Source organism: Scylla paramamosain, chromosome 39 (genome assembly GCF_035594125.1).
Source record: "Scylla paramamosain isolate STU-SP2022 chromosome 39, ASM3559412v1, whole genome shotgun sequence".
NCBI classification, from domain to species: Eukaryota; Metazoa; Arthropoda; class Malacostraca; order Decapoda; family Portunidae; genus Scylla; species Scylla paramamosain.
The window spans coordinates 13,122,382-13,135,367 of NC_087189.1; the positions used below are offsets into that span (position 1 = coordinate 13,122,382).

The 12,986-nt window shown below is 49.9% G+C and overlaps 1 protein-coding gene across 3 annotated transcripts in view; it reads left to right on the plus strand.

Annotated features, from left to right (window-relative positions):
- The window catches only part of LOC135092220 (calcium-activated chloride channel regulator 1-like), a 37,975-nt gene extending 25,253 nt beyond the window's left edge, over nucleotides 1–12,722 (plus strand). For 2 of the 3 annotated variants that reach the window (XM_063990554.1, XM_063990556.1), the window contains exons 2-7: nucleotides 2,389–2,692; nucleotides 5,234–5,487; nucleotides 7,452–7,573; nucleotides 8,211–8,319; nucleotides 8,435–9,545; nucleotides 10,349–12,722. In XM_063990554.1, the coding sequence (XP_063846624.1) occupies nucleotides 2,389–2,692; nucleotides 5,234–5,487; nucleotides 7,452–7,573; nucleotides 8,211–8,319; nucleotides 8,435–9,545; nucleotides 10,349–11,763 (3,315 nt within the window). In that variant the 3' untranslated portion in view covers nucleotides 11,764–12,722. The remainder of the gene's footprint in view (nucleotides 1–2,388; nucleotides 2,693–5,233; nucleotides 5,488–7,451; nucleotides 7,574–8,210; nucleotides 8,320–8,434; nucleotides 9,546–10,348) is intronic. The other variant, XM_063990555.1, reaches the window with a different exon arrangement.
- The last annotated feature ends 264 nt before the right edge of the window (nucleotides 12,723–12,986 follow it).

The window sequence follows — 12,986 nt, forward strand, 5'->3', positions numbered from 1 at the left end:
GAGGTGAGGCAGGGAGGAAAGGAGGGTGTGACGGAAGCAGTGGACTCAAACAGCCTTCGAAAATCAATTAGTTTTTTTTTTTTTCTCTCTCTCAGTGGTATTTTCATCGTCATTGTGTGTGTGTGTAATAATAATAATAATAATAATAAACGGTTTATTATTTAGGCAGTAGACAAACTGAAAATGTACATAGGGGATGGGGAAAAACTTAACATTAATCCTAACGGTAAGACTAATCTAGGAGGGAAATACTATTGATTGATTGATTGATGTGTGTGTGTATGTGAGTGTGTGTGTTCCTTCTTTATCACTTCAGCACTACGTAGAAAGGAGAAAGCATAAAACATGGTAATTGAGAACACAGGAGAGAAGTGAAAGGATTAAGAGAAGGACAATGAGAAGATGAAAAAGTGATAAGGTATGGAAGGTGAAAGAAGAAGAAGATGATGATGATGAGAAGGAGGAAGAGGAGGAATAGAATTTCTTACTGTTCTTTTTCTTTTATAATTGACTGACATGAATCACTGATGTTGTTTAGTACCTAGCAGAGCACACCTGTCGGGTCTCATTAGCTGTAGGTTGGGCAGACAGACAGACAGACAGACAGACAGGCAGGTGATCTCAAGGACGAAGCTCCATGAAATTCTATTGGTGTAAGAAAATATGTAGATTCGTTAAAAAATAAATAAATAAGATAAAAGGGAGGACTGTGATATTTAGAGAAAAAAAATGCTTGGGTACGAAGAAGGAGGAGGAGGAGGAGGAAAATATAATTGTTTTGTGGTATGCAAGGTTTAGTAAAATTGCACGTTTATTTATTTGTCTTCATTTTAATTTATTTTTTTCTTTTGTCTTTGTCCATCCTTTCTTCTTTTCTTTGTCTTCATCCTTTTCTTTTACATCTTCTTTTGGTCAAATTGAGACTTTACATTCTCTCTCTCTCTCTCTCTCTCTCTCTCTCTCTCTCTCTCTCTCTCTCTCTCTCTCTCCTGGACCGGAATTAATGAGAAGCAACCACAAATAGTTTCCTCCATAATAGGTGGTAGAGAGAGAGAGAGAGAGAGAGAGAGAGAGAGAGAGAGAGAGAGAGAGAGAGAGAGAGACTTTACAACTAAACTGATACCTTGTTTATTATTTTCACATTCTTGAGCAGGGTCTCTCTCTCTCTCTCTCTCTCTCTCTCTCTCTCTCTCTCTCTCTCTCTCTCTCTCTCTCTCTCTCTCTCTCTCGTCTCTCTCTCTGACCACCACCACATCAGCCTTTCTTTCTAACACTGAAATTAATAACAAGGGAAGAGATGTGTGTGTGTGTGTGTGTGTGTGTGTGTGTGTGTGTGTCACGTGTCCTTTGTCTGTGTAAAGAAAGGACTAATTGGTAAAGAGAGAAAAAATGTAACAATGTGCCAGTGTTTTAAGTTACAGATGCAAGACAATGCGAGGAAATCCCTTTCTTTTTGTTCTTATTGTTGGTGTTCCTCAAGGTGGAAATAATGAATGCAGGTCTCCTTTATATTTGTAATCTTTGTATTTGTCATTTATTTTATTTCGATATGTCTCCAGCATCAACTAATCTTGTGTGTCTATTTCCACTAATATTTCTAAACTTTTTTTATTTATATTTTTCATTTATTTTTACTTCACTACATTTCCAGCATTAACATATCTTCTGTGTCTGTGTTTCCACTGAACTGCATCACACAAACTACAGAATGGTGTTAATTGAGGTGGTGGTTACGATAACGAGGCGAGCGGTGTGTGGAGTGGTGGTTTGGCTGGTGAGGTGGCTGGTGGTGGTGTCACTTTCGCTGCTCTTGTCATCATTGGTTCTGTGGGAGCGGCTACAGTTCTTGTCCTTATTTAAGTAACCCACGACTTGTTAGCTGTGATAGAAACCATTTGCAGCATAACGAGTGATCAAGTAAGTTAAGACTTTTTAAAATGCGTGTTTTATCTCTCCATTAAAATTCTAGACTTATTGAAACAACGTAACAAGCGTCATATTATTATTAAGTAGCTCTTGATAATAGAAGCACCAGTGAGTCCCCACACACACTTCAACAGTCCCCCATCCCCTACCGCCACCCTTCAGGCAGTGTGGGCTACCTCCAGTATACACCCTCCATCAGTCCAGTCATGTAGCGGTACTCGGATGAAGCATTAAGTGTAATTCTGTCATTAGGCATCGTGTTATTAGCAGCAGCAGGAAGAGGAGCCCTTGCACACCACTAAACGCTTTCTCTTCATTCAGGAGGCGGAGTGGGTCTCTTCTAGTAAATATTTAAACATCAGTCCAGTTTTCTAGCGTAATTCTGTCATTAGGTATCTTGTTAGCAACTGCAACAGGAGGAGGAGCCCTTGCACACCACTAAACACTTTCTCTCCCCTTCAGGAGGTGCTGCGCGTCGCCTCTACTGTTGTGTTCGACGCCTCGAGGGGCCGCGCACACTTCCGCCTGGTGAAGGTGCTGGTGCCGCCATCCTGGACTACCTCAGCCTGCCCCGCCCTGGCCGACCTGCAGAACGCCACGCAAGAGACCTGGGATACTGCTGACCTCCGCGTGACACTTGGAAGGCACCCCCGCCATGGCAGCCGCCCCTGGACACTGCACACGAGGGGCTGCGGTCACACTGGGGACTACGTGTCTCTTGGCCATGAACTACTGCTGCAGAACTCTTCCCATGTACCCGCCAATGGTAAGGCTGTGGCTGTGTTGTTTGTGGTCGGGTGTTGTGTGGTGTGTGTTGTGTTTTGGTCTCTCTCTCTCTCTCTCTCTCTCTCTCTCTCTCTCTCTCTCTCTCATGAATCCCCATCAATAACCTCACCTTTTCTACCATTTCCTTTACTCTCCTCTCCCCTTCCCTTCCCTCGCCTCACCTTCACCCTCCCTTCACTCTTCCTCATCTCTAGTCCTCATAAATTTAAATTAAGATTACCTGAACCCGTCGCGGCCAAATGCCAAACAAGGAATGAGATAACAACCCAATTTTGTCGTCGTGTAGTTGGACTCTGAGAACTGGTGGCGTTTGCCTCCCGGTCCGCTGGTTGGTGTGTCTCATTCTTTATGGTGAACACCACTCACGTTTTCTATAATTACCACCTCGAGGGCGTGGCAGGGCGCGGCCAGGCATTAGTAGGCAGCCCGGGCGGAGGAAGACAGAGGCGCCCTGCCGTATATAGTCTCCAGGCGCCTCCTGTTCGCCGCGCACGGAATGTAAAGCGCCACGCTTGGGCCTATCCATCCGGGATCTTTTCTTTACATGCTCAGCCGGGAGTGGCACTGGGGGGGGGAGGGGGAGGGTTATCTTAATTTGTGTCCGCCGTGTGCCGCACAGGGCCGCCCGCTGCCCGCCGCTCACGCCCAGCAGACTCTGCAGCCACCTAGCAGGTCTGCACATCTCTCGTTCATTTTAATTTTCGCCATCCGCTGCAAGGAAAGGAAGCGACATTTACAGTAATGCAGTGGTGGTGGTGGTGGTGGTGGTAGTGTTTACTTACAGAAGAGACAGTGGTATTTGTTCTGCCTCATGCCAGTGTGAATGTGAGAACGCCGCTGCTGCGCCAAGAGGACCTGTCACCTGGCAGCAACTGTTTAACAGAATGTCAAGTGTATGTGAAGTGGTAATGGCAGAGGCAGTCTGCCTCGTCTTGCCTTCCTCAGGGCGGCCAGCCTGCACCGCATTCCAGTTATTTATGTTTGAAGTGCGACACCGCCGCCTGCGCCAGGGACACGAGGGCGGGCAGAGCCGGGGTGAGGTGGCTTCTGTAACTTGGTGCACGCACACAAGATGCTCGAGGACATGCCGACACTTCACTGGTGAAGCACACACACGGTAGTGGGCCAGCATCGCTGCTTCACGACCTCGAAACTGGTGTCCCGTGGCCTGAGTGGGCCGGGCCGGTGCCCGCCGGGCTGCCTGGCCGCCGCCGCTTCTCTGCCGCCCCGCCACACGGGCGAGGCTCGCTGCCCGCGCCGCGGCGGGAGGAATGCCATATTTTGTAATCAGCCGCACAATGGGTCTTCCTTCTTACAGTGCTCGGAGCAGTGTGTCCGCGGCGCAGCACCACTTAGGCCACATTCAGGCCCCGTCGAGGCGGAAACCGAGTTCAATTATGTCCGTTTGAGCAGCGTCTCGCACCACGACAAACACTTCATTGTGGCGCTGCCACGGAGCCTCGGAGGCTGACACCCTTCACCCCTCCAGCAGGTGGCGGGGTGCGACCCCTTCATAGAGGACTTTGCACCAAAATATTGGCTTGCGTGATGACGCCAGTGTGGCCTGCGTGGGGCGGAGCGGGGCGTCGGCGCCCAGGGGGGTGAGTGAAGTGTCTCGCCTTCCGATTATCTCGGCTCCGCAGCATCAAAGAGTCGCTAATGAGGGTCGCCGCGCCCTCCTGTGCTGGCGCGTGATCCCGGCGTGACCGATACACTGCACGCTGGCACCCTGCGCCTCTTGCTCTGGTGGTCAGGGCGCCACGCGAGGCACACACCACCACGGCGTTCACAACACAGACTCGCCGCTGCCTTGATGATGGCCATCTGCACGGCACACAAAGACTCGGCGCGGAGCCCCCGCCGCTTGCCGCTCTCCGTCAGTTGCGGCCGCAGGCAGCACTTAGCGGCGCGGAGCCTCGCGTGGGTCGCGGCCGTTTAGGCTGAACAGGTCGTTTGTTCCTCAAGGGAAGATGGAGGTGGCAGTGCCCCGCAGGGTAAGGTCGCAGCAGAGGCTGGCCGCCTCGTTCCCAAGGAACAGACCCGGTTTGGTGGACAGGGCGCCCCACCGCCACCTCTCCCCTGATGTGGAGGTGCAGCACGATAGCACCTGTGACGTTGGAAGCTTGATATCAGTATGCTAATGCTCGTGCTAAACAGCATCTCTTTTCTTTACCGCATACTTTCCATCCAGCCGCCATTTTACCTTCACCTTTTTAGTGTCTGGGAGAGGCTGGGTAAGGGCCGGGCGTCCCGAGGGGAGGGGAGGGAGGGAGGAAGGGAGGAAGGCATCGCTCAGCCTACCCACCGGCCGCTAATTTCCTTCACCGGCGTCCCGAGCGGCACATGCCCGCTGTTTAGGAACTATTTTTTGGATCATTAGGAGGAATTACGCCGCTAAGGAACCGCGGCGAGAGAGCGGCGGGGCGAGGACACTCCCACGCCCCTCGCCCCGACACCAACACGACTCCCACACCTCGCGGCATCGGCGACCAAAAATCTAAAATGTTTCTCTTTCATGCAGGTCGACTCCTGGCGCAGGCGTGGCTACAGTACCGCTACGGGGTGTTTGAGGAGGAAGGCGTGGCGGGCAACCCTGTGCATCCGCCGCACCACAGGGCCCCAGACGGCTCCTGGAAGCCTACGACCTGCGCTAACCTGCCGCTGCCGCCCACCTCCACCTGCGATCCTGCCAACCTCTCCTGCTCTTTCAGCCTTACGCCGGAGAACGACCCAGGCCTCACCTCCTCCTTCATGGCTTTCCCCGGCCGCCCTTCGGTAAGTACGCACCCTCACCGTGCAGCGTCGTGTTTCTCAACTCCTAGGCACGTATTCAGAAATGCCTCGCTCTCTCACTACAACTATTTTCAAAGGCCATATAGACGATTATCCGGGTTTTCATCAGTGATTCTCCAGTAAATAATGTAGGAATCTTGTTAATCTCTCACTAGAACCGTAAAATCACCCTTGAAAGTCAGTTTAACCACTGGACTCAAGAGCCTCTTGAAAGCGGTGGAGATGCGGCGCAGAAGTGTTTCAAAATATGGTCCCAAGAATGAACGCCTTGAAGCAAGATGTACTGTAATTTACAACCACAACGCGGGCTTCCCTTTCCACAGCGCCGAAAAAGTGAGCAGCATCGCCTTCCTCTTCCTCCTTTTCCTCCGTGAGCGCGAGGGGAGCAGCGGGATGCGGCGCCGGGTCCCTTTGCCAGAATGTCTCGCGGCCTCTTTCTGGCACATTCGTGTGTTTGTCTCCCCCTAACACTCGTGTGTGAGAGCTAACAAGGTTCTTAATAATGACAGATGATGAGCGAAAAATTGGCGATGAAGACAACATATAAAATCAACATGTTATTTTGATAATAAAAATCATGTTTTTTTGATAATGGAGTGCTGTGTTTGCTTTTAATATTTCGTGATCGGTAATGGCCCGTTTTCATAAACGCTTCGCTTTCTCACCACGACTGTTTTCAGAGGCCGTGGTTAGCCGGGTTCTCGAGAGTGTTTCTCATGTTAATAATGCAGATATCTTATTAATTTATCACTGAGTATTTTACGGCTCTTGTGACAAAATTTCTACATTATTAATAGGGGAAACACTCATGAGAACCCGGTTAATCATCTCTGGCCTTGGAAAATAATCGTGGTGATAAAAGAACGAAGCGTTTCTGAATACGGGCCAAAGTGAAGGAAGCCCCGCGGCCGCGGCCCCAGGCAGCCGCCCCACGCACCAGGCAGCCGCCCACACACGCCCGTCTTGCCGCTACTCTTAATTGTTTTTGCTACGTGACTGCGCCGCGTCGTTAGTGTTGTTTAAGAGGCTCGTAGCGGCGGCTGAAGAACCTGAAGAGAACACTGCCGGCGTGATCGCGAGGCCACGGTGACCACGGCGCCGAGTTACCTCAGGATGAAGCTGGCTGCGGCGAGGACCTTTGCTGGAGCGCACGCCAGTTACAGTTTTGATGAAAGAAATGTTATCGAATTCGTAATACAGTTCTGATGCAAGACAGAAACGCCGCCCTCGTCCATGAAGTAAACGCACAGAGGGTTTGGAGCAGTAGAGGTAGTTAATTATCATTTCTCCCTCCTTGCTTTCCCTCCGTTTTTTCAGCTTTCTCTGGCGTCTCTTCCTTTCTTCTCGCTCTCTCTCTCTCCCCCTCCTGTTTTCCGCTAATCATTTGTATAAAGGAAGAGACAAGCGCGGTTCGCCTGCAAAACTCTGCGGAGCTTGTGTTCCCTTACTCGGCGATGGCAGCGTCGGGGAGCGGGCGACTCTGGCTGTAATTGGCCTCGTAAAGAAGCGTGTGACCCCGAAGGTGGGCGGCGGGTTACGGCTGCCACGGAGGAGGAGTCATTGATCCTCATTGTATTCTTAACGTCGTCACCTAATCTTCGTCTTCCGTGTTCCGCCTCCAATCTGTTTTTTTTTTTTTTATGGGAGTTGTAGAAAGAAATGGATGCTGACTTTAAATTTCATTTTATTTTGTTTGGTATTATAGTGTAATGGTTATTTTTATTTGAATTGTTAAGCTGTAGTGGTATATATTATTTTAGTAATAGTATTAGTAAAGAAGGGGTAGTACAAGTCCTTAGTTCCTTCTGTTTATTGGCAGCAGCAGCCCAAACAGAACCATAGCAGTTGATTATGTCATTAGCAGCCGAAGACAATAACAGTAGCATTAAAGGAGCAGCTCGCCCTCACTGTACAAGCACCAGCGTTCACATCAAGTTATATTGCAGGTGCGCGACTTGTGCGACGAGGGAAGTCACGACCGCTGGGCTCCGACGCGACACAACCTCATCTGCGGCGGCAAGTCAGTGTGGGAAGTGATGCGCGCCAGCCCGGACTTCCAAAACAACAGGTAGGCAACCCCACCACTCTCCCACAGGTCGCCTCCCGCTTCACCTCTTGCTTCCTTCACCCTAATTACTTCTGTCGCCTCTACGTGTTTATTTTTTTTTCTACGTTTTGTTAATTGCATAGGAATTAAATGACTTTTATTTATTTATTTTTTTTATTTAGGAGGAACATCGGCCAAGGGCAACAAAAATCCAATAAAAAAAAAAAACCCACTGAGATGGCGGTGCCCATATGAAAACCATTACTTTCTTCTTGCTTTACCTGTTTCTCCCTCGTGTTCACTTATCCGTTATACACTAATATATATATATATATATATATATATATATATATATATATATATATATATATATATATATATATATATATATATATATATAATGTTTGTACACTTTCATCCTATCTTGTCAAAGATTTCTTTATTTATTCTCTCTCTCTCTCTCTCTCTCTCTCTCTCTCTCTCTCTCTCTCTCTCTCTCTCCAGTGTGTGCCCAATCACAGATGCTTATATGAGGCATAGTTGCTCATCACAACCTCACACAAATTCTCTTGTATATTGTACTGATGTTTGTTCAGACAGTCATAAATACCACTAATGATGCACATTCAGCTTAAGTTTAATGTTTGTTGTGTTGCAGGAACGTGGAGGCTGGACTGCGAGAGGGACATGTTACCTTCACGTACGTGCGTCCCCGTACCCCCAGGATTGTACTGCTTGTGGAGGACACCAATGTCATGAATGTGCAGGTGAGGACATGGGGCAGTTCATGGGAGGGAGGTGGAGGATGGTGGGTATGGTGGTGGGGGTTGGCTTTGAGATATGGTGGGTCTGCTGTGCTGTTTCTGACTGGTCTTGTCTCAGCAGAAGCGTTGGGACTTCATGCGTAAGGCGGTGCGGAAGCTGGTGACCTATGACATCCCTGATGGCCACAGTGTGGGGCTTGTGGTGTTTGACTCTGTGGCAGCCACCAAGCACCCTCTCACCACACTCTCCGAGGCCAACCGGGAGAAGGTTGGCTCCTCACTGCCTCGCAACCCTTCCCAGGAGGGCGAACACAAGCGGTGTGTGCTGTGTGGCCTGAGGGAGGCCCTGATGCTGCTGGGCCAGGATAGGCCAGGGGCTCACGTGGTGTTGGTGGCCGGTGGCAGCGGTGCCCTTGACGACTCCGAGGCAGCTGCAGCAGAGAGACTGCTGGGGGCGGCACAGGTCACCCTACACACCATTGTGTATCCACTCACTGAAAAGTATCCTCGACCCAATGGCGGCCTCACCACTCTGGCCACTCGCACTGGTGGCCACTCTTACATTGTGCCTGATGAAGGAATTGGCGAAGACTCCAAGCTGAGCATGTACTACAACCTCCTAGATGCATTGTACCATGCCCTGGGCGGCGTGGCGGGGCATGGCGCACTGCCCGTCAAGGTGCACGCCACAGAGCACCCTGGTGGCAGGGTGCCCGTGTCTGAGGGAAGCTTCCTTGTGGATGCCGCTCTGGGTGCTGACACAGTCTTCACCATATTCTACTATGATGTGACACACGTGGGGAACCTCATTCACCTGGTGAGTCCCCAGGGGCAGGTGATCGACACTGCCAACATGCAGACAGAGGATGCCAACATGAACATGATCACTGTGCGCCTGGTGGAGGCCCAGGTGGTGCCGGGACTGTGGCGCTACAAGGTTGCCAATCGAGCTGACTCCCACCAGGCCCTGTATGTTCAGGTCACCTCACGGCCACGACCTCGCCCACATGTGCCCAAGATCAGTGTGCGGGGATGGACCAGCCACGGTGCCAGCATTGTCAATGCCAGTGACATCTCGAGTCCCCTGGCACTGTATGCTGAAGTGGTGGCAGGGGTGAAAGGGGTGGAAGGAGCCAACGTCACCGCTACCATCACCCGTCTGGGCTACACCACCAATGGCACACAGCACCCGCCCCACCACCTGAACCTCCTGGACAATGGCCTCACAGGTGTGTAGAAGGTGTCTCCTTGTGTTCTGTCAGCAGATAAAGTGTGTGTGTGTGTGTGAAGACTGCCTGCACCTTTCCTTTGCTAACCTCAAGGTTGGGCTACATGCTTCAGAAATATTGTCTTTGTATTACATGCATTAGCTCATTTTATATACAATGTAGGCAGTTTTAATTGATTTCATGAGACTCGGCAGTAATTCCAGAACCCAAAAGTGTTTGCAAAAAAGATCCAGAGAACAATATACAAGTAACTGGAAACTTACACATACAAAAACCTAACAGCCAAAAACGTAACAGCTTTTACTCATGGTAACAGCATGTACAGGCATTCTGAATTACATTACTTCATTCTTTGAAAATGTTTACCAAGCATGATGGTATGGTCACATACCATCACCAAATAAGCAAATCTACAATCTTATTATATGTAAAAGTGTGCAAGATTTAGGAGCAAGTTAAAAATTGCATTCATGTATTCATCATTTCTTTACTTAAACTTCAAATTTTTGCAAAAACACTCTGGGTTTTGGAATTAGTGAAGTCTCATGAAATCATCTAAAATTGCCTACCTCGCATATTAAAGCATCAACCACAAAAACAGGTATCACTGGAGCACATGATGTAGACTGCTGGGCCCTGAGAGTTGAGTGTTTGCATGCCCTTACAAAATATCCATGCACAATGTTTCTTTGTGTTTGTCAACTAATGATGACATGATGTGTTCCTTGTATGTGTATAGACAAGGAACACAAATCAAAGCTTTGGTAAGACAGTGTGCTAATCCCTTGATGGCTTCCTTGCAGCACCAGACATGCGTCGCAATGACGGCGTCTATTCCCGTGTGGTGCCGGACCTTGCTGCCGGCACCTACAGCATCCTGGTGGAGGTCATTGGCGAGATTGAGGGAACAAAGTTTGCAAGACACGTGCGTGTGGGTTTAGTGGATGTGGTGGGCAGCCCACCAGCCCGGGATGTCCTGCCACCTGCCCGTGTAGTGGACCTGCGCGCCTCACTGCTGCCTGACACTGTCAATCAGGTGGGCTTCATCTGGACTGCTCCGGGTGGTGATCTGGATTATGGCGCAGCCTCCCGCTATGTAGTGAAGGTTGCCCACAACCAGCGGGAGCTGACTGAGGGAGGTGGTGTGCTGATGGAGGACTGGCCTGCCCCTCTGGCTGCCCCAGCTGTGCAGCAACACACGGTGTCCTGGCAGGAGTACGAGAGGGTGAGTTATCTCTCCCTCTATGCCGTGGATGAAGTCGGCAACACTGCTACTCTCAGCAACATTGTGAGTGTGTACGTCCCAGCCCCTCCCACCACCACAGCTGCCCCATCACCCTCTGTTGTCCCTGCTGTGCCTGCCAACACCTCTGCTGTGATGGAAGGCTCTGGGGCACCAGTCCTGTCCTCGCTAGGCTCGCGGCAACTGGCTGTGGTGTTTGGTTGCCTTGGAGGCTTTGTGGTGGTGGTGGCTCTTGTAGTCTGCTACTGCACTGCTGCCCACCGACGCCACCGCAAGGCTGCTGCCGCCAAGAAGGTGCATGAGGCCCAGGATGCCTACAGTGTCACTGTCACTGTGGCATCAAAGGCCACAGACTTCCCAGATGGCAAGGAGGCCCTGAAGGATGGCCTCAAGAAGGAGTACATTAGTCCTGTCGAATCCTGGTCAGCCTCACAGCTGCTGGGGGGCCACGCTGGTGCCAAGCGTGCCAGTGTCTCGGCCCGCTCTGACAACACCTCAGACCACAGTGCCTCCACCAAGAAGAGCTATGGTGGATCTTCAGGCCCTGCTGAGTACTACGGCGATGCAAGCCAGTACCAGTACCGCCACCCTGGCTACCCTGACCACTACCCTGCCCCCAGTGATGGCTACCCCACTCCCACTGAAGGATTCCCACCTCCAGCTGAAGGCTACCCTGCAGAGGCCTATGCTGTACCACTGGAGGCTCGCTCCTACATCAGCTCACAGCCTTCGGATTCCTTCCTCTCTGTGTCATGTGACCTCCCACCGTCCTCTAGTGGCCCCCCAGCCTATGCTGCCTACCCAGCTTACGATGCCTCCCTCAGATCTGCTAAGGTGCCTCCCCCCATTCCCCCCAAACCCAAGGTGCTGTACACACCTGAGCCTTACGGCTACGACAACGCATCCCTCGACCCTCACTCCTCGACACCCTCTGTTGCGTCTGAGAAACGTGTGCGCAATGTGACAATGGTGTAGAGGTAGGCCGGGGTGGGGTGAGGAGCGTTGCTGGCATTATTAGCACTAAGCAGAATTAGTGGAGGCAAAATACACCAAGGGACATTACCTGGCAGCTTGTGTGTGATGGATGAGAGGAGCTGCTGCTTGATGAGGGAGTAGCAGGCAGGCAGTGAGTGAGTGAGTGGACAAACTTTTCCCCGAGGACGCTGGCGATGCGCCAATATGTGATATTAGGGTATGTGTGTGTGTCTGTGTGTGCCTTTGCCTGTTCAAAGATGTGGCAGCATCAGGTGTCACCTAACACAATGCACCACAATGTGCCAAATGGGGAAAGGAGGATGTGAGAGGCAGACAGGACAGTACAGCACTGACAACTTCCCTTTGTGAAACCACCACTGCTCTTGGCATCACTTCCACAGCAAAGAGCAATATTTCTAATATATATATATATATATATATATATATATATATATATATATATATATATATATATATATATATATATATATATATATATATATATATATATATATATATATATAAATAAACAGACAGAGCTCGGCCAAGGCAGCAACCATCAATCAGTTATTCAAAAGCATTCCAACTCTTCCTTTTTGTCTTGATCAGATTAAGACAGGAAGAGAAATGTTGCAGATGAAAGACATTTTTCTTGTTAAAGTCTTCAAGGTGCCCCATGATCCACATTGAGGTGCCTTGCATAACCAACAGCCACCCGTGTGGTCTGCTTTGGTCGGGCAGAGGGAGGGGTGCCACCAGCTAAGGTCAGGGACACCAGTGTTACGTTTTAGTGATGCATCAGCGCCCGAGTCCTGTCAGCCACCAGGGGGACAACTACAGGTCTCCTTGCCCAGCCAGGATGCAGCCAGCCACAGTTGTGCAATCCTGTACATATATGTACAAAACACCAATCAAGACATTGTGTGATACTTTTGTTAATAAAATTGAAACTGACAAAACATTGTTGTTGTTCTTCCACAAAAATAAAAGACAATATTGTTAAGCTATACAGCAGCCAGTTGACACACACACTGCAGGGAGCATACAAGAACATCCTTCTCTTAACTATAAAATTAATGTAAGGAAGTTTTGTTTTTTGTATATGGATGAATTTCATCTTTTTATGCATTTGCATCCCTGGAAGACCCCAGTGGTCAGCTGGAGGCCAAGCAGCTAACCTGAGTGGTGACAATGAAGCAAAGTTTCAGGAACTGCTGCCACCA